The sequence below is a fragment of the Schistocerca gregaria genome, chromosome 4 (genome assembly GCF_023897955.1).
Source record: "Schistocerca gregaria isolate iqSchGreg1 chromosome 4, iqSchGreg1.2, whole genome shotgun sequence".
In the NCBI taxonomy this organism is placed as follows: Eukaryota; Metazoa; Arthropoda; class Insecta; order Orthoptera; family Acrididae; genus Schistocerca; species Schistocerca gregaria.
In genome coordinates, this window is record NC_064923.1 from 715,420,110 (window position 1) to 715,442,833 (window position 22,724).

At 42.1% G+C, this 22,724-nt stretch overlaps 1 protein-coding gene across 1 annotated transcript in view; it reads right to left on the reverse strand.

Moving 5' to 3' along the window:
- The window catches only part of LOC126267878 (gustatory and odorant receptor 63a-like), a 127,820-nt gene that overhangs the window by 40,519 nt on the left and 64,577 nt on the right, over positions 1–22,724 (reverse strand). The window contains exon 4 of the mRNA XM_049973188.1: positions 6,479–6,760. Coding sequence (XP_049829145.1) covers positions 6,479–6,760 — 282 coding nt within the window. The remainder of the gene's footprint in view (positions 1–6,478; positions 6,761–22,724) is intronic.

Below are 22,724 nucleotides of genomic sequence, written 5' to 3' on the forward strand. Positions count from 1 at the left end.
GACGTGACTAAGTCAAATATTTTGAGCGCGAGAATTAATTTAATTACACTACACGCAGTAGACGAGCTCTGAACTTGCTCTTTGGAGATACGCTATAGCTATGGTTTTATAGTTCTTCTGTTGAAACTTCTCACATTTTTATGATTATAGTGGATCTCCCTTCTACTTAAATTCAAACATCCTAGCTTTATTTATTCGCCTACTTAATCTATCTTGCTTCCTTAATTTCTAAGACAAAAACCAGAAAATCATGAGTTTCAACTAAAATTTTAATTTGTGAGATCCAGAATACTGTTTCTACTAAATTATTATGCAAAAGGAATCTAAATATAAATTTTTAAGTTTCTAGCTCTTTTCTGTTGCGCCATTGATTTTTACAGAAAAACGCCCAAATTTCGAAAATGGTTAAAGTTATTGAACTTATATTCAACACATATTGATTTAGTATTACTCCTGACATGCTAGAAACGTTCAGGTTATTTACTTGATTTTTAAAATATTGCGCAACATTTATGACGTCAGAGCTAGTTACAGCGGACTAGCTGGCACACAATGGAAAGACTGATGTGAATTTTATAAGGCGTGAGTAGGCTGCTTCCCTACATGTAGATAAAGAGACCTTGAAAATTTTAACATGTGCACTGGACTGAGACAAGGAGACGCCATTCAACCTACCTTATTTAACCTTGTGTTAGAGAAAGCCGATAGAAAATTTAGTAAAACTAGTACACAAGGGACAGAAATGCTGGAGATGAAGATTACTGGACTTGCCTCCGCAGATGATACAACATTAAATACTAGTTCCAAAACAAAATTAATAAAAATGGTGTAAAATTATTGCAAAATCGCAGAGATTATGTGTTATTGAATAAGAGAATATGTAGTTGTAAGTAAGAAAATACAAAGTGATCCACCTTTGGCTGTGGATGGATTCACTTTCAAGACAGTTGACCGCTTCAAGTATTTAAGAAGTCTTTTTAAGGAATGGATACAGAAAAAGATCTGTGTCTGGTAATGGGGAACAAAACACTTTGAAGTTTCATCAAAATCTTAAACAAGAGATCACTTAGTACTAATCCGCTTTTATCAATGTATACCGGTATATTATACAGATCTAAAGCACTAATATTCAGAAAAAGAGACGAAGAAAAACTGTAAACATTTGAAAGACAAATACTAAGAAAAGTTTTGGACCAGTATGTGATTAACGTAACATGGAATGAAACATAAGAAAAACCTGAAGAACTGAGAGGGATGTACAACAAAGTGTTAAGTACTAAAGAAGGAAAGGATGAACTGGGCAGCCATATAGCAAGAATAATCGAGAATAGAGTACTTGAAATTGCATCGGCAGGACAACAGATGATACGAGAGGAAGAGAAACACCTAGAATTAAGTAAAAAAACTTTTAAACATTTTTGTGGTAAAAAATTATAAAAAATTGTAGAGTCCGCTTGTAGCTGTTAATCCTCATTTATTGTGAGGTTGAGGTACAACAGGTTTCGCGATGATGAATCACATGTTAAGGTTAATGTACAACAACGTAGCCGTTATGTGCTCTGGTACCGAGCACCGTGGAATTTGAATCCCCGCCAGATGTCATGGACGTCGAAGACCACTAGAGGTCTCTGCACCATCGTGCCATAAGCTGTGGCGGCGCGCGCCTCCTGGCCTGCATTTAGAGTGAGGACGCCACAGTGGAACACGTGGTTCCAGCGGCCAATAGCGGCGCTCCCGATAGAGTATTTAAGCGCCTGCCTCTTACTCAGCCAGCCCTCCCCCTCCCGGATGATGAACTTCGCCATGACATATACCCCTCCTTCCAACTATAACCTGGCCCTGTTGCCCCCCATTCTCATCTCCTTGCGCCTGGCAGATCCTCCGTTTTGATCATCGTCAGAGTGCCTCCTTAATGTTGTGTATCGAGAGGTGTGATTTTAATTGTGTGCTGGCCTTGTACTTAGTGTTACTGTCAGTGTTTGGTATGTGCTACGCCATCCGTCGATACTTTTATGCTCTGGTCATACTGTGCCTTGTGTTCTTTTAATTGTCCCAGTGTGTGGTTTCCTGTGTGTGCTACTTTTTTTTACAGTTTTTATCTCCATTTTACAGTCGCTCCTTTTTTGTCTGTTGTCTCCCATAATGTTCCCCCTTTTTTATATCTATGTTCACCATGTTATCTCCTTTGTTATTTTTAAATGTCTTCTATTGTTTGTTTTATGTATATCGGCTGAAGAGGAGCTCATATGCTGCTGCCTGCCCGCCCCGATGGGTAATTGAAATACAATAAAGGAAAAAAAAACTCAGCCAGTGAGTCTAATCTTGGGTACGTCTCTGGACACATCGCCTCGCGTTAGACAGTTTACTTACTCCTTGTTCTGTGTATCAGTGGACATGGTTGTTAGGTTTCCTTGTTACTCCATTGTTTCGATATTGTTGTTGTTCGTTCTGTCCTTCTTGGTCGTGTCCATCTTCTCCCATTGTGTTGTTGTTCGTGGGCCACTCAGCGGGTCTCGCCGCGCTTTCCGTCACTTCAACCCCACGACCGTTCCGGTCGCAGTTACAACACGTGCAAAAATTAATAGTGCCTGCTATGAAAGAGATAGAAAAGTACCCTCTAGGGTGAACTACATTAAGTCATTTAACCAATATGTTCTCCCAACATCCTATAAGGCACATATCCTGACAACATCAGATGCAGTGAATGTTGAAAGATCCATAAATAATCTGAAGTAGTCACGGGTCATCAGCGAGGGGCACACTGACATGGACCTGAAAAATAGGGCGGATAAGCGGAAGAACACGAAACTGTAGTGGGTGGCTGAGCAGTTCTAGGTGTGGCCGTGCGGTTCTAGGCGCTTCAGTCTGGAACCGCGCGACTGCTACGGTCGCTGGTTCGAATCCTGCCTCGGGCATGGGTGTGTGTGTGATGTCCTTAGGTTAATTAGGTTTACGTAGTTCTAAGTTCTAGGGGACTGATGATCTCAGAACTTAAGTCCCATAGTGCTCAGAGCCAACGAAACTGTAGTATCAGAGTCCTGTAAATATAGTACTGCAGCAATTTATCGACGTTGAATTTTTGTTGGTAGTTAGGAAAACAACTGCCTCGGCTGCTATGAGGAAATGAGGACGTTGTGTAGAAACGCAGCCGCTAGTAAGTCATAGCGGAGACTGGCGTTGGAAATGGGCCGACGTGAGTGCTACCAAGAGCCCGTATTGTGCGTTAGGGCTGTATGGGACGGTGGTATCTTATTTTTCGAAGATTTGGAGTCGTTTTACAAAAGAGATTGACTACTGATGATGTCGTTGGTAACACTGCTTGCACTCTGAACACAATGGAAAAAATTCTGCGCAGTGTGCTTAGTATTTTAATTTTTGCACAAATCGCACCAATTAAAATTTAAAACTCATTATAATATGAGTTATTAAAATTGGCTCTTGGTCCCGAGAACAACTAGGTGAAACTAAATGGATGCTAACGTTTGCAAAGTTAATTAGGAAAAGTACTGAAATAGACAAAAGAATCACGTATGCAATAGAACTAGGTGAATGAGAACCGAAAGATAAAGGGCAATGAATATGAGATATTGCAGTTGTTATCGTAAAGGGGCAACTCGTGAAAGAGGGCATAAGTAATCGAAACTCGAGAGAGTGGCTCTTTGTCTCAGATCCAGCTGACTCTTCAGCGTTTGGTTTGGGTGTAGCGTTAGGGAGTGGAAGATACGGATTTCTCCGAGAATATTGACAGCATTGCCATGTTTTTATAAGTGTCATCAGGAAATCAACACCGGTAAGTTGCTACCGACCTATATTTATGGTATTCTAATACCACAGTTTGGTGTTCTTCCCCTTTTCGAACCTACTTTTCATGTCCAAATCAGTACGTGCCGCAGCCATGACCTGTAATTACCCAAGATCATTCACGTATCTTTCAACATCCCTTACGTCTGATGTCGCCAGGATATATGCCTTATGTACCGTTAGGAGAACGTAATGGTGTAATGGCTTAATGTAATCCAGCGAAGTGAGTATCTTTCTGTCTTCTTCATAGTAAGCATTATTAACTTTTGCACTTACAGCTTCTAATTGGTATGTATGTTTTGTGATTAACATGAAGATGCTACTCATTATCGCGAAACCAGTTATATCTTGATCTCACAATAAATGAAGATTAGCAGCTACAAGTAGACTCTAAAATTTTTATAAGATTTTACCACAAATTAAAAAAAAATGTTTCAACTGTGCATAGATTAAGCTGCGGCTACCAGCATAAAAGCTTGTTTGTTGCAGAATTAGGTGACAGGATCACATCTGTGTGGACACAGCTAGAATGAACAACACCGAATGAACAAATAGTGCACTTGCCACTTGTAAAGTACAATAAAAGTAAATTAGTTGTCTGCGATAAAAGAGATGAAATTATTAAATTGAAAATATTTCTGTGATTCACCAAAATTTTAGAACACGATCAAAGTAGAAAATAAGTGAAATACACAATACTCAGAAAACTCAATAACGAACACTTAAAAATTATGAAAACAGTGAATGGGATGTGACAGTGAATGGATAAACAAAATAGTTACAAATATGTTCTTTTAAATAAGTTATTCTCGATGTGTACTGTGCACTGAAAATTGCTACTTATGTTTAACATCTGTGAGACTGTGCACAAATGGACCATAAGAAAACTGTAAGTACAAGTTATTCTAAATTACGCCACTAACTACACATAAAAATCGATAACTAACTAAAAATGGAGTTTTTTATATATTGCTATACTTAAAAAAAAGAACAAAGAAGAACCTTACACATAGAAAACATTGAAAAACAATGTCATAGTACAAATAAATACACACTCGAAAACAGAAATCACTTTCCGAAACACATCGCGTAAAACAAAAATAAAAGAAAATCGTGACAGGCAGCAGAAAGTGATTTATAAACAAAACCACTGAAATATGAAACTTCAGTTTTTACACCACCCTGTAGCATATATGCTACATGAACACTGAGGAGGATATCAATAAAGGAGGAGACAAGCGCATTTTAACAGTGCTGCATAATCTCTCACATATTTCACGACCTCTGCTTTTGTAATTACACTACTGGCCATTAAAAATGGTACACCTCGAAGATGACGTGCTACAGACGCGAAATTTAACCGACGTGAAGAAGATGCTGTAATATGCAAATAATTAGCTTTTCAGAGAATTCACACGAGGTTGGCGCCGGTGGCGACACCTACAACGTGCTGACATGAGGACAGTTTCCAACCGATTTCCCATACACAAACAGCAGCTGACGGCCGTTGCCTGGTGAAACGTTGTTGTGATGCCTCGTGTAAGGAGGAGAAATGCGTTCCATCACGTTTCCGACTTTGATAAAGGTCGGATTGTAGCTTATCTCGATTGCGGTTTATCGTATCGCGACATTGCTGCTCGCGTTGGTCGAGATCCAATGCCTGTTAACAGAATATGGAATCGGTGGGTTCATGAGGGTAATACAGAACGCCGTGCTGGATCCCAACGGCCTCGTATCACTAGCGGTGGATATGACAGGCATCTTATCCCTGAGTCAACAGATGGAGACGTTCGCAAGACAACAACCATCTGCACGAACAGTTCGACGACGTTTGCAGCAGCATGGACTATCAGTTCGGAGACCACGGCTGCGGTTACTCTTGACGCTGCATCAAAGACAGAAGCGCCTGCGATGTTGTACTCAACGACGAACCTGGGTGCACGAATGGCAAAACGTCATTTTTTCGGATGAATCCAGTTCTGTTTACAACATCATGATGGTCGCATCCGTGTTTGGCGCCATCGCAGTGAGCGTGTATTCGTTATCGCCATACTGGCGTATCACCCGGCGTGATGGTATAGGGTGCCATTGGTTACATGTCTCTTGTTCGCATTGACGGCACTTTAGACAGTGGACCTTACATTTCAGATGTGTTACGACCCCTGGCTCTACCCTCCATTCGATCCCTGCGAAACCCTACATGTCAGCAGGATAATGCACGACCGCATGTTGCAGGTCCTGTACTGGCCTTTCGGGATACAGAAAATGTTCGACTGCTGCCCTGGCCAGCACATTCTCCAGATCTCTCACCAACTGAAAACGTCTGGTCAATGGCGGCCGAGCAACTGGCTCGTCACAATACACCAGTCACTACTCTTGATGAACTGTAGTATCGTGTTGAAGCTGTATGGGCAGCTTTACCTGTACACGCCATCCGAGCTCTGTTTGACTCAATGCCCAGGCGTATCAAGGATGTTATTACGGCCAGAGGTAGTTGCTCTGGATACTGAGTTCTCAGGATCTACGAACCCAAAATGCGTGAAAATGTAATGACATTTCAGTTCTAGTGTAATATGTTTGTCCATTGAATACCCGTTTATCATCTGCATCTCTTCTTGGTGTAGCAAATTTTAATGGCCAGTAGTGTACGAATACTGGTGCACAGAGACGGACGTACCGCTACCCCAACAGCGTAGCCGGCGTTGAACACCGTGGCCACGTAGGCGGCGTGGCATAGGGCGTAGGCGCCGTAGCCGCCGCAGATGACGCCCAGCTCGGGCTTGTCGCACGTGATGAGGAAGCCGTAGGCAGACATGAGGAAGACGGCGCCGCAGGTGGTGGTGACGGCGAGGTGAGCGCCGGAGAGCGCGTGCGCCGTGGCCGTGCTGAGCCGCGAGAGGCGCAGCCACAGCGCCTCCTGGGCGCGCAGGCTCAGAGGGCCGCTCCTGCAGCGCAGCGCCTGCCAACAGCAGTGGCTCGCGTCCCAAACGTGTCGCCTCTACGCACAATCGTAGGCGGGAGCGTGATGGACCAAAGGCGCTCTTTTGCACGGGAAACTGACAACCTATGGCCAGTTCAAATGGTTCAAATGGCTCTGAGCTCTGTGGGAGTAAACATCTGAGGTCATCAGTCCCCTAGAACTTACAACTACTTAAACCTAACTAACCTAAGGACATCACACACATCCACGCCCGAGGCAGGATTCGAACCTGCACCGTAGCAGTCGCGCGGTTCCAGACTGAAGCGCCTAGAGCCGCTCGACCACACCGGCCGGCAGTTCAAAAGGAAATACACACACAACACTGCCGACTACAGTTAAACAGCGAAAGATCTGGCTACCTCTGGGAACTGACAATACACAAATTACGAACAAATCCCTCGTGATAATTTGCACTTGGCGACTGATTTTCCGCTAACATTACGGACTCCCTGTGTACATAATGTTACACTGACCTAGAAAAATAATGAAGAACCAGATCGAAGCTACAAACTAATGCACACAACTTTAATACAGAGCACAAATTATTAAGGGCCATAGCTATGTGTGGTGTGCGTACTGTAAGACCTTCAGTACACACAACACCAGATTATTTGACTTGTCGCTCTAACGAAGTAGGCTAGTGTCAGCAATATGTCTTATCGTGGAGTGTTTATCTTCTGCCGTGAGGTCATAGGATACAAATGCCCCTTGCACGCTTAGAGTAGCAGATTGACGGTGACCAACTTTAAACAGAACTTGATTAATTTTCACACACCTTTATTAAAATAACAACAAGCATTAAAATTACTTAACTTGGTTATGGATGCTATTTACAATTGACAATCTGAAGTTCCTTTGGTATGGGTACGTTAATCTTATTCTCACATGTATCTCTGATACTTGACAAAAGTGTCTATACATTTATCTTCATGGCTATGTACAGGAATATGGTAATCTTATTAGGCACAGACTGAAACTTGACTATAGACTGGTACAGACAAATGTAGAACTCATACAGACTGGTACAGACTAATGCAGACTGGTACAGACTGATGGGGACAAATGCAGACTAATGCAGACTGACTAATCGGAGGTATGTACACTCATTATAATACCTTGCGCGTTCATGTATCACTGCGTGAGTGTGATCCTAGAGGAGAAAAGGATCTACGTTAGCAGCAATCTCATTGGCCGCATTACATATTAATACGCGGATCGGCGGAAGCAGAATTTGGTCCGTCTCTATGACAGCGCCATCTCGTAGTGCGGAGACGGACGAGCGCTGCGCCAGCGCTGTTGTTTTTAGCGGGGCGCGCTCTAGTGGGAAAGTTGTGGATGTGCTGACTACGCGGACCTATGTACACAACACTATGTATCGTACATTGGAGGTTTGCATCACAAGTTATTTAATATCAATAGCAGGTGTATAACGGGAACAATCTGTCTATTAACACATTAGTTTATTCGTAAAAAAAAAACATAATTATTCACAGAGACCATGAATCGAATGTGAAATGCATGACATTAGCATCGCTCCTGCGAAACTCAGCTTACCCTTTTCTCTGATGGCCGGCCGTTGTGGCTGAGTGGTCCTAGGCGCGTCAGTCCAGAACCGCGCAGCTGCTATGGTCGCAGGTTCGAATCCTGCATCGGGCATGGATGTGTGTGATGTCCTTAGGTTAGTTAGGTTTAAGTAGTTCTGAGTTCTAGAAGACTGATGACCTCAGATGTTGAGTCCCGTACTGCTCAGAGCCATTTGAACCAATTTTATGCTAATTTGTTGCGGGTGTAGTCGAACAACTCGTAAGTGTTACTGAGATGCTTCGGGAACTCCAATGGGAACCCCTAAAGGAGGGGCGACGTTCTTTTCAAGAGCGCTGTTGAGAAAATTTCGAGAACTAGCATTTGAAGCTGACTGCAGTACGATCCTATAGCCGATAACATATGTTTCGTGTAGGGCCCACGAAGATCGGATACGAGAAATTAGAGCTCACATGGAGGCATATAGACAGTAGCTTTATCCTCGCTCTATTTGCGAGTCTAACGTAGTGCTCAGAGCCATATGAACCTTTTAGAGACAGATAATATTCTAACAGATTTCTAACTGGGTAATTATTGGAATAAGTATTTTTTCGTTTGTTTGTGCGGCCATCTTCCGCAGCAGCTGTTAACATCTGTTATTATAGGTTATCTGTCTTGAGCTGACTGCAATGAAATTAAAAAGAATTACACCAGATGCGTTTTGCTTTTATTTACAAAGCATCTTCTGTGGCATTCTGTAAATTGGATACACACGTTTATACATTTATTTTTTTATTCTTTGAGGTTTAACGCTGTTTTTAACCTAATAGAATCAAAAAATAAATGTACAAACGTGTGTAGCCAATTTACTACAGAATATGCTTTGTAAATAAAAGCGAAACGCGTCTAATGTGATTCTTTTTAATTACATTGCAGTCAGCTCAAGACATATAACCTACAATAACAGAAGTATTTCTCCCTTTGGCTCAGTGCAGTTTCTGTTTGATAAATAACTTATTAATGGTTTATCCAGAAATGTGCTTTTGTGGCTGGGTGGTTTAAGTTCCAGACCCCGAAAGTAAAGGCATAGAGTTTATAATAATGACAATAATGTCAAGTCAAGTTGTACCGTACGTGTTGAAGTGTAGATACCCCCCTCCTCTAAGTGGCTGTATAAGTCTGTTCAGAGGTGGAAAGAAGTCAAGGACATACCACCATGCTCAGTAAAGCTCTGCAGGGCTGAAACCAACCATCCAGTTCGGCACAGCCTTACTTGATGTACGGCGTAACAACTAAAACATAAAAATACAGTTTGTCTGCCGCAGCAGTTTGGGCAATAACGTGCTAGGCAGCAGCAATGTTGAACAGCCAGCTGACGGTCAGTAGTGACCAATCAGCTGAGCGAGATGGACGTGGAACAGGTTTGCCTTTTTTTTCTCATGGCAAATATACTTGACTATAATTAGAATAATTGTTTTTCCATTTTTTTACTCTCTTTATGAACCGCGGATTATAGGTTCACTTACGTAAATGTTGGAGGAACGGTAAACACAGTAGCTCGCCTATTTTTAAGCAATCAATACTGTAGCTTGGGATATCTGTAAATTCGACGAATGTGGTGGTGGGGAGGGTGACAGTGCATGGAGAAGGAAGCAAGAACTGAAAGCGCATGTGATCGTTTTGTAATGTGAAGAGTGCGGCTCAGAATTCGTCTGCTAAGAATATCGCTGCGTTGGTAGCACAGTGTGGTTTCGATCCACGTACGTGTGGGTACAGTTCGCAGACAGTCGCCTCGATGCAATATGGTCTACACTTAACACGCTACTTCCATCTCATCTAGGCCTTGTGTGTACCACTGTCCAGATGGCACTTGATATGACGCCACTTCGTGCGTTCTTGAGATGTAAAGGTTGTACTACACTCGTCACAGCAAAGTTTGAGACAATAAAAAATTTGCGTAGTTGTCTTTTTTCTTATTTTAACAAACAGTGCTGCGACACAAAGCCACTAACAATGGAACTGTATTAAAATCAACCCTTTTCCCTTCATCTTAGCCTTAACTATCTTTGACAATACTCCGTGCCTTAGATGGTAGAGGGCAGGCTCTGATGACGTTTGATTTTTTGAGCCTATAGCCCGCAGGTAAGTGCTTCTAATTGCTGAATTTGACAATCATAGATACCTATAGATTGGGATGAAGAGCTGTCAGTGTGATCTCCACTGGTATCGAAAAGCCTATAAAGTGCCCATCTTCAGCATAAGGCGGGTACTAGTTGATCCCTGATACACCCTGAGAACCCTGTACCACATTACTGTAGCACGTCGCTAAAAGAGCTGAAACGGAAATGGCGCAGCTCACGAAAGTGAAGTATCGAATGGTAATGAAATTATGCATTTGAAGGGGTAAAACGCTGCAACAATTCATGGTAAGCTGGTGGTTAACGGTTAGCATTCTGTTCCACTGTTATACTGTAATGTCGGACATGTCAAAAAATACAATATTCCACGGAGAAAAACAAATAATACTGTAAACATAATACAAAGAAGCTACACAATATTACATTCAAGGGTTCAGGAAAACAATAATATTTTAGAGAACATACATACAAGGTATACAACGATACATCCATTAGCATGCATTATTATAATATCATCTATAATACACTGGTGCTCCAAAGAAACTGGTATAGGAATGCATATTCAAATACAGATATATGTAAACAGTCAGACTATGGTGCTGCGATCGGCTACGCCTTTATGAAACAACAAGTGTCTGGTGCAGTTGTTACATCGGTTACTGCTGCTGCAATGGTAGTACATCGAGATTTAAGAGAGTTTGCACGTGATGTTATAGTCAGCGCACGAACGATGGGACACAGCATCTCCGAGGTAACGATGAAGCGGAGATTCTCCCGTACGACCATTTCGCGAGGGTACCGTGAATATTAGGAATCCGGTAAATGACCAGATTACCAATACTGATGCGGCTGGAAAAAGATCCTGCAAGAGCGAAACCAACTATGACTGAAGAGAATCGTTCTGCTTGACAGAAGTGCAACCCTTCGACAAATTTTTGCAGATTTCAGTGCTAGGCCATCCACAAGTGTCAGGGTGTGAACCATTCAACGAAACATCATCGGCATGGACTTTTGGAGCCGAAGGCCCACTCGTGTACCCTTGATGACTGCCCATCACAAAGCTTTACGCCTCGCTTAGGCCCCGTCGACACCGATAATGGACTGTTGATGACTGGAGTCCATGGATCCTGCATGTCAGCATGGGACTGTTCAAGCTGGTGGAGGCTCTGTAATGCTGTGGAGTGTGTACAGTTGGGATGATATGTGACCCCCGGTAGGTCTATATAACACTCTGACAGGTGACAGGTGTCACGCACGTAAGCATCCTGTCTGATCACCTACATCCATTCATGTCCACTGTGCATTCCGACGGACTTGGCCAATTTCAGCAGGATAATTTGACACCCCATACGCCCAGAATTGATACAGAGTGGCTACAGGATCACTCTTCTGAGTTTAAAACCTTCCGCTGTCCGCCAAACTCCCCAAACATGAACATTATTGAGCGTATCTGGGATGCCTTGCAACGTGCTGTTCAGAAGAGATCTCCATCCCCTCGTACTCTTACAGATTTATGGACAGCCCTGCAGGATGCATGGCGTCAGTTCCCTCCAGCACCACTTCAGACATTAGTCGAGTCCATTCCATGTCGTGTTGCGGCACCTGTGCCTGTTCGCGGGGTCTTACACGAAATTGGGCACGTGTACTAGTTTCTTTGGCTTTTCAGTATATAATAAATCTTTTGTGAAACTTATAGTTCTTGAACTTCATTTAAATTATGTGCCGTACCGTTCATGAGGAATTGTTTCAGTTTCTTCTCGAATACATTAGGTTCGTCAATGCCCATTTTTCTATGGGACGGTCGAAAAGTTTCTGTTCGAATGCTGTACAATCCACAATCGGTATGCAAATCAGGTAAATTCACCGTGAGCATTGAGCAATCATCCCTCCGATGCACAGGGTTGAAGATATGCCTTTGGTGAAACACTGTGCCCTGCTGCGTGAAGAAGAACGTAATTGCTCATTGCATATCCTCTTCCAAATTCATCGACCGTTCAAGGTAATTTTTAAGGGGGCGGAGGCTTAATAATTGCAAGGGGTGAGATCAGGTCTGTAGATGGCGCAGACGCATCTAGTGTAACGAAGAACGAAGTGAACGACCATCTCTGAGTGAAGAACCGTGAATCGCAAGACAAATAGAGGCACCGGTGATTTAAGACCGGCGAACTACAATCAAGGTGACAGTACACAAAGTATAAATCATGTATCAGTTTTCAATATCTTGCACGACATTTTGACATGACAAAGGTCGACTCATCCAAACCCAGTCCAGATGCCAACCAAACCGAGGTAGCAGTCGAAAAGTTGCACCCGTGTAAGGCCTATCCAGATGTCGTCTTTAGTCACTCGATTACTACGAATAAGCGCTGGGTATATTATTATGACCCAGAGACAAGCCGGCCGGTGTAGTCGAGCGGTTCTAGGTGCGTCAGTCTGGAACCGCGCCACCGCTACGGTCGCAGGTTCGAATCCTGCCTCGGGCGTGGATGTGTCTGACGTCCTTAGGTTAGTTAGGTTTAAGTAGTTCTAAGTTCTAGGGGACTGATGACATCAGATGTTAAGTCCCATAGTGTTCAGAGCTATTTGAACCAACCCAGAGAAAAATAAGCAAAGCAAACAGTGCGAACATGTAGATTCGCCACCGCCGAAATTGGTGAAGACATTACCATCATCGGGCAAGGTGATGGTAAGTAATTTTATAGACTGTCATAGTGTTCTACTAACAGATTATGCTTATAAGTGGCAAATGGTCACAGGAACACACTACCGAAATCTCATGACCAAGCCAGGGAGGTTGCCTATTTCTATGTTAATATCTGATGTGGTCTTCAGTCCGAAGACTGGTTTGATGCAGCTCTCCATGCTACTTTATCCTCTGCAGGTCTCTTCACCTCCTAATGCAACCTACATCCTTCTAAATCTGCTTTCTGTACTTATCTCTGGAGCGTCCTCAACAATTTTTATTCTCCCCCTCCCCCCTCCCCTCCCCCCCTCCCACTCGGCCGCACTTCCCTCCAGGGCTACTAAATTGGTGATCCCTTGAAGTTTCAGAAAGAGTCCCATCAACAGATCCTTTCTTCTAGCCAGGTTGTGCCACAAATTTGTCTCCCCGTTTCTTTTCATTACCTCCTCATTAGTTACGTGATCTCCCATTTAATGTACTATCCTGTAATATTACATTTGAAAAAGTTCTATTCTCTTGTTATCTACACTGTTTGTCGTCAATGTTTCACTTCTGTACATTGCTACACTCCATGCAAATACCTTCAGAAAATACTTAAATCTGCATTCGATGTTTCCTCAGAAACGCTTTTCTTGCTAAGGCAACTTATATTGCTGTCAAAATAGCAGAATTCGTCTACTACTTCAAGTGTCTCCTTTCCTAATCTATTTCTCTCAATATCACCAGATTTAATATAGGTACATTCTATTATTCTTGTTTCGCTTTTGTTGACGTTCATCTTATATCATCCTTTCAAGACGTTGTCCATCCCGTTCAACTGCTCTTCCAAGTCCTTCGCTGTCTCTGACAGAATTAAAATGTCAGCGGCAAACCTAAATGTTTGTATTTCTTCTCCCTGAACTTTAATTCGTTCTCCAAATTTTCTTTGGTTTCCTTTACTGCTTGCTCAGTGTACAGGTTGTGTGGCATCTGGTACAGCCAACAATCATGTCTCACTCCCTTCTCAACCACTGCTAAGCTTTAATGCCCACGACCCTTATAACTGCCGTTTGGTTTCTGTACAAATTGTAAATAGCCTTTCGCTTCCTGTATTTTACCCCTGCTACCTTCCGAATTTGAAAGAGAGTATTCCAGTCAATATAGTCAAAAGTTTTCTCTAAGTCTACAAATGCTATAAACATACGTTTGCCTTTTTTTGAACCTATATTCTAAAAGAAGTCGTAGGTTCAGTATTATCTCGTGTGTTCCTACATTTCTCCGGAATCCAAACTGATCTTCCCCGAATTCGGCTTCTACCAGTTTCTCCATTCTTCCGTAATGAATTCATGTTAGTATTTTACAGCCATGACTAATTAAACTGTTTCCTTCAGGCAAATGTCAGAAGATTATACATGTTTCAGCAAATTGATGGTATTTGGCTGCATTATAACATTTATTAATTTGCTCTCAGTTTCGATCACTGACCATCATTTGATACAAAAAACTGGCTACTGCAAGTCACATGTCAATCATGCTGAACGATACAATAGTATTCACTATCAGTTTCATGAGTAATAACATAGGAGGTCAATACTTTTCACACATCAGCAACCTTCCTCACGTAGATTGGTGATGTGTGATGCAACAAAGCGTTAGCTCTACGTAGACCAGTAGAGGGGTAACATGCAGCCATGCACGCCCTCCCAGTAAGGTCGCGTAAGGCCGCCGCATTTAGTGCTGAAAAACAGGGTTTTGTAGTGAAATGACAAGGGACCAGTATGGTGTATTGAATCCTGAATAACACCAAACTGCTTTCAGAAAAAGATATTCCATTACTTACTGAATGCTCTTCGTAGTTTACTGAACATATAAATCTTCCACATGCACCCGTGGTCTAGGGGTCGTCGGCATGGTAGCTCAACAAACAACTGAGTGAAATATTCAATGATCAACTTGAAGGGGTGTCATGTGACATGCGCCCAGGGCAAATCAGGAGAACGAGAACAATAACGAACAAAATGCACCAACGACAAAAAAAGGGGGGGGTACCCTTTACTAGTAATAAAAGCATCCTCGGCTCCTGGTTCGAACACTGAGATACTGCTGACATACGAAGTTTATCTTTTAGTATTTGTTTACTAACAGCCGCTCACATGGTTGCAGATGGCATGATGGTCTCTACGTAAAAACACGGCTACAAAAAAGGAGCACAGAAAATATGTCGCAAACAGCGTCAATAATTGCTTAAAACATGCTGTAACGTACAATAAATAAGGTAGTATGAAAGTATCAATAGAAAACTATATTTCGCAAGACGAATTGTAAAAATGTAATAATGTTTTACTGTGTTTGTACAATCATGCCATTTTCTGCATGTTTTATATTAAAAAACCCCACTGATGATGGTGATATCTGTCGCCGAAACTAGTTTGGGATAATAAAGAAATAAACGAATAAAAAGGTGTTTTGCATCAAAGCGGACTCAATTTCTGATATTACTGTTTTTCTATGCAAACACGGACCAAATGGAAAAGTTCCAAGATAATATTATCGTAAGTTCCATACAATAAGCTGAGGCATTTGTAAACACAACGCCATAAAGATATTAGTCGATTTGTGATGGCACCGTACAGTTATTCTCGATCGTATACGTAAACTTATAAGCCCAGTTCTCGTCATTTGAGGTAAGTTTCTATTTTCTACTTCAACATAAATAACTCTGCGGCTGAGGCTGATAAAATACTGGAGTGTGAAAATAAACTGAAGAGCCAAAGAAACTGGTCATCTGCCTAATGTCGTGTACGGCCTCCTTGACCACGCAGAAGTTCTGCAACACGACGTGGCATTGACTCGACTAATGTCTGAAGTAGTGCTGGAGGGAACTGACACCATAAATCCTGCAGGGCTGTCCATAAATCCGTAAGAGTACGAAGGGATGGAGATCTCTTCTGAAAAGCACGTTGCAAGGCATCCCAGGTATGTTTAATAATGTTCATGTTTGGGGAGTCTGGCGGACAGCAGATGTGTTTAAACTCAGAAAAGTGTTCTTGGAGCCACTCTGTAGCAATTCTAGACGTGTGGGGCGTCGCATTGTCCTGCTGGAATTGCCCAAGTCCGTCAGAATGCACAATGGACATGAATGGATGCAACTGATCAGACAGGATGCTTACGTACGTGTCACCTGTCACAGTCGTATCTAGACGTATCAGGGGTCCAATATCACTCCAACAGCACAAGCCCCACACCATTACAGAGCCTCTACCAGCTTCAACAGTGCCCTGCTAGCATGCAGGGTCGAGAATAATTGCTCACTAAGAATAAATGCTGGAGCTCATCCAAGATCATCCTGCAGACACTTATTTAAAGAGCTAGAGATCTTCACTGTGAGGCTACAGTGAAGATCTCTAGCTCTTTAAATTTTCTTCAGAACTTTTACCTTGAGTGTCACAATGGGTCACTTTTCCGAAATAGAAGAAAGAGGGTCCAGTAAGGCACACAGCTATGCACTTTCTTGTCTATGATCCAGTAAATGGGGGACATAGCCACTAAAAAGGCATGTATTAATTTTCAAAGTATTGCCAAGGGGGAAGAATTTGGATTTGTGTAATTTTATCTTGCTTGTAGCAGAAATAACATGAAACATGAATATTGCACATCTACATACCAAACATTAAGCGTTTGTAAGCGTTATAATTTTAATAGCTTTTAATTCCCCATTAATGTCCAGGACTTACCAAAATTTAAGAGGCAGAATCTGGCTTATTCAGGTTATGTTTATGGCCTGGAAGTAAATGAAAGCAAGTCAGAAGAAGACAAAGACTACATTGTGCAGAACAAAAAATGACGTAAAGCTTAAAGAAGTCAGACTCCTCTACTTTCCCGTAGTAGCCAGTCAGTGAATAAACACTCAGATATGTTGCTATTCTCTGAGAGCGAGATGCAACACTATTACTGGATCAAAGAAATGTCACACTTGCTTCCCCCCCCCTCCCCCCCCCCCCCGCCCTTCCAGCTGTGGAATTTTTGTTATAGATTTCCGAACTTGATTACTTTGAATGAGCATCTAGAAAACTATGTGATTGATTGCTGCAGCAGGAACCGGAGCCTAATGAGGCAAACAAGTTGTTAAATCTTGAGAACATCAATCACCAGGAGCATTTGCAGTTAATGCAGATTTCGAGTGCCTCCGACCTTGCGTGGCACGTTTTTAAGATGATCCCCCCTGTCTCTCGTACAACCTTCACAAAACGGCTCGTATCAAGTGCAGTGGCACATCAAGTTGTATGCTCATTTGATTTCAGTCTCAGTCATTTCGATTCATATGTTAGGCATTATACTGCGACATGGTTGCTCACTGAGCTTGAAAGAACTTGCTTCGCATGTTGACTGATTTTACTGCACCATCGTTTCCAAGACTGAATCACAGGAGAATAATGTCGTGTAGGGGCAGACAGTTGACTGTCATATTTATGGGCTGCAGTTGGGTAGAAACGTCAAAAATCCAAGTAGAGACCAATACCATCTAATGGAGTCGTTTGGTGGCGCAGCAAAATATACGTGGAACTTGAAATACCAAATGTCATGACACATACTTGTTTTCTTTCGTAATTTGACCAGGTATGATGCTCACTTCCTTCTCGAGTGCTTGAGTGATTTCAGCTTGGAAAATAAGTAAGTCAGTGTTATACCTGAAAATGCTAAAAACTATACTTTATTTTCTAAGGGAATCACAACGAGAGTAACCCTCTGCTTCCTGGATTCAATTCGACTGCCGGCCGGAGTGGCCGTGCGGTTCTAGGCGCTACAGTCTGGTATCGAGCGACCGCTGCGGTCGCAGGTTCGAATCCTGCCTTGGACATGGATGTGTGTGATGTCCTTAGGTTAGTTAGGTTTAATTAGTTCTAAGTTCTAGGCGGCTGATGACCTCAGAAGTTAAGTCCCATAGCGCTCAGAGCCATTTGAACCATTTGAACCAATTCGACTCATACACGCACCGCTTCAGACAGGTGTTGAAATAATGCGTCAGAAGAATATGAATACCACCTGAGCTGCATATCGCAACGATATAGAGTCAGCTTGTGATGAAGAAGGTGGTTTTTCCATATGAATATCTCGACTCTATGGAGAGACGTAGTGAAACCTTAATGCCTGGCATAATCACACTCACCAGCAGACTTACATGCACTGCCATAATGGAAGCACAGTATGGGCATTCGGTGACTGTTTGGTAGTAATTCAACAGCCCTTATGTAGCGGAATATCCTAGACTATACGTATATGTACACATAAACTTGCTAGTGCATATTTTAGAGAAATTCTGGAGTGTGTGTATGTACGCACACACGCTGGATTACATCTTCTGCTACACTGCATCAGGGCTTTCGTTGGACACAATTCAGAAATGACAGTTCTCAGTATATAACTATTGACCGATGTTGACATACTGGTTTCTTTCATACTCGAGATTTGCAGCAGCCTTTGCCATTGTGTACATAGGTGCACCAAGGCGAACAACACGTGAATGAGTGAGAAGGAGTACAAGACATCTCATGATTTGAGTTACATCCCATACGTCGTGTAAACAACTTATATGGGCGCGCAATGTGACAGTTTCTGCTGACTGGAGGATATCGAAGGCTCTCACTAAGGACATCGTCAAATTGGACAAGTTCCAAGTTTTCGCTGCAGGTCCTGGTGTAGTATACGTCATGGAAGCAGACCTAGTACATCCCACTTATTTTCAAGACTTGCTCAACGATTTGACACTATGTCCAGACTGACTAGCAGAGCCCTGCAACTGTGCAGTGTATACATGTGGCCCGCACGCGCCAGCGGTGAGTGAGTGAGAGCACGAAAACACTTCATGAACTTTGGCGGAAGTTACCAAGGATTACCAGTGGTAATGACGGCCACATTAGCGCATATACACAGGCCATGCAGATGGAAAAATCACTTGAGGACTTCCACGTGTCTGCACTCACTTGCACGTAGGTTGCACTTCATTTAGTACCACACTTGGGTGAAATTTATGTGAATAATGAATAGAAATATAAGTTACTGCTGAATAACAAATATTATTCGAAACACTAATCACATCCACAAATAGAAACATTTATTCGTCATCTGTGAATAAAAAGTGTTAAGAATATTCATAAATCTGAAAGTCAATTGCATTTGTTGCTCCAGTTATTTGTGAGTTACTAAACGAATGTGATTTTTTATAGTTTTAAAGTAGTTTTCAGAACAGTTCCTTTTGTTTGAAACGTCTAATCAGAAACTTTATGTGACTTAGAGAGATTTACCGTTGTGATACTAACGAAAATACGTTCTGCACATGCAATGCACTCCTAATTTCGTCTTTTATCATGAATTCGATGTATGACTTTCAACACACAATCTTGTTCAGCAAAAGTTGAGAAAGACAGTTCCACTGTAGTTTTGTCAAATAATTCGTAGCGATTCCACTTCAACTTCACTTATCAAATCACATTCCAAATAAAATCTGTTTTTCACTCATGATGTCGTTCAAAACTCCTGACCCGAGTTTTTTGACATTTCTTTGGCTATTATGTGTCTGAAGTTTGTGGTGTACCTACCATGGTCACAAAAAGCAATAGACGTTAACTACTTTTTTCTAAATCGGGGCTAAGGCTTCCTGCAATAATTGAAGTTGATACAGCAAGGTGAAAAAAAAAAATCTCCCAATCGTCTCTTAACATTTTCACGATACACAAATTGCAAGAGTACTAAAATGTTACGAAAGCGTTTATATACTCGAAGCCAGTGTCTCTTCCGAAATTTTTGAATATCTAAGTTGTACATAATTGCACAGACGGATGTCGGATCGAAAACATACTCCATATTCTAAATGCAAGTTTACTCAGAGTTAATCGTAAAACACTTTGGATGACCTTTGACGTCCAGCAGCATTCCATTATACGTTTTAGGAGACCTTAGATTAAAAGTCTGGTGATGTTGAAAGTTAGGGACCACTGAGTTCTCCCATGTTCCACTCATTTCGTAGTAGTACAACCACTATTTGCGCAACTGTATCAAGGAGACACGCATATCCGATGGTGTTAGCAATCTAAGAAAGGTACTGAAGACAGAGCATTCTCATCGATGACTGCATATGTAGAGTTCTCGCACCATGTTAACAGTAGGAAGGGGAGACGTGCTGGGAGGTGCAGAGATAGTTTATGGGGACGGAATAGGTAGTGTAAGGGGTGTAAAGCACTAGGCAGGGCCGTCTGCTGTACCACCCCCCCCCACCCCTCCAAAAAAATAAAGTGCGACCGCCAGCTGGTTGCGCACTGCCAGTGTTGAGCAGGGTGTGCTGTGGAGGACTTATTTGGCTGCCTTCGGTGTCCGTGCAATTGTCGAGGCAGTCAGGTACTGTTTGCTTCGTGAAACAAATTTCATGATGACTTTCTACAGCTTGTAGGAACTGTGGGAATTTCCAGTTCTGGAGGGATGTACAATATGTCCTCCAATTTATAGCCATGTCTTTCTGGCACATTACTTTGTACAACACAGCATGCATTTATTATAACAATTGCCAAGTCTTCCCGAACATCGAGTGGGCAATGAAAAATTCTTCGTTCTCCATTTATTTGCCAGAGTGCCAACAGTGCATTCTATAAACAGCCTATTCCGAGACAGACTGTTTTGAATGTTCTTTTATTTTTTGTTAAACTCCTTCCCCCAAATGGATGCATTAAATTTTCAGGTATATCGAATACCTCGCCTCCAACAATGATGCAAGGCGTCACTGCTCGCTTGTTTTATAAGCGACTTTTCTCCGATATTCGTAACTTTTTACTAAAGACGTTTTTATGCAAAACTGAATGTGAAAAGAATAGAAAAATAGATCAGTTACTATACTTTCATTCAACGAGTGCACCAGTGTATCGGTGGCCAGAGTCACCACTCTGAGCACCTTTGGGTCTTCTGCTCCTGGGCTGTGGTACAGGAGAGTCAAAGTCAATTTTGTGTTATGTTTTTACTTAGTTTCCATTTGTTTTCTGACATCTCCATGAAGTGGACGAGTTTGTGACCCCATGCTCAAAGTCAATGTTGTGTTATGTAATTAATAACGTTGTGGTTCAGTGAATGATGCACTGTGACACGTTTTTGAGTAGGTCTTTAGGAGAGGATATGAACTACCAAATAAAAAATATAGAGTGCCATTTGAAAAAGTTGTACAGCTGTTCATATCTTTGTAAAAAACAAAGCTACAACGAAGGTAATCATTTTGATTGATGTCCCCCTGACGGATAAAGAACATTTGTTTCAAACATTTTGTAATTTGCATCTGGACGAATAGTTATTTACGGTGGTCAAGATAAATGAAACACCCTGTATATACAGGGTGAGGCACAAACTATTGCCACCTAGAATAACTCCGGAAGTATGATATTAGCTGAAATGTTTGTGGGACAGATGTTACATGGGACAACGGGGGCCATAATATGACATTCGTTTTTTGTTGTTAGGAGGTATATCGTGCAAACAGTAAATATTCCCCGAATAGGGCGTATCCATCTAACGACCCATTGACATGTAAACATCATTCGACGGTTTCGCAATATAACACTAATAGAAACGGTAAGACTAGAATCGTCGAATCAAGCGAATGTGAATGATGTATTCCTTCGAAGAACAAGTCGGTATGCTTCTCATTTATGGAGAATTCCAACGAAATTCAGTGAGATCTAGAGGCTTGTACGCTGAAAGATATCCTCAGCATACTCACTCTACACGTCCTACATTTAAATATGTATATGATAAACTGAGAAAAACTGGATCTTTAGCGCATAGGAAACATATCCGGCAAAGGGAAGTTACTAACGAGGAAACGTTAAATTGGTACTCTTGCCACTGTGGTTCGAGATCATTGTGTTAGTTCGCGTCAAATCGCAAGGGAATCTGGCATGAGCCAAAGTAGTGTTGTTCGTGTTCTTCATCACCATAAATATCCTTACCTTATCAGGCTCCATCAAGAATTATCTGATACGGACTGTATGTATTGCATTGATTTCTGCCGATGGGCTCAACTTCAGATTCAGAAGGATGACACTTTTAGTAATTTGACTTTATTTACTGACAAGGCTACATTCACAAACCATGGAAATGTTAATCTGCATAACATGCATTGCTAGGCAACTGAAAATCCATGTTGGCTGCCTTAAGTTGTACACCAAAAACTGTGGTCGGTGAATATGAGATGCGGGATTCGGGAGGTCAGAATTGTAGGCCCCTATTCCATTGAAGGAAATCTGAATAGTAGGAAATACACGACATTCCTGCAAGAAACATTAGGTCTGTTGTTGGAAGAAATACGTCTAGGAACAAGGAACAGAATGTGGTACCAACACGATGGGTGTCCACCACACTTTTCGCTGATGGCTAGAAATGAGTTGCAAAGACAATTCCCAAATCGTTGGATTGGACGCGGAGGAGATGTGTCGTGGCCAGGTCGTTCGCCAGACTTGACGCATCTGGATTTGTTCTTGTGGGGATTCGTAAAAGACATTGTTTATAAAGACGTTCCTACTACACCTGAAGATATGCGAGAGAGAACTGTCAGAGCGTGTGCTTCGATAAGTGCCAATGTGATAAG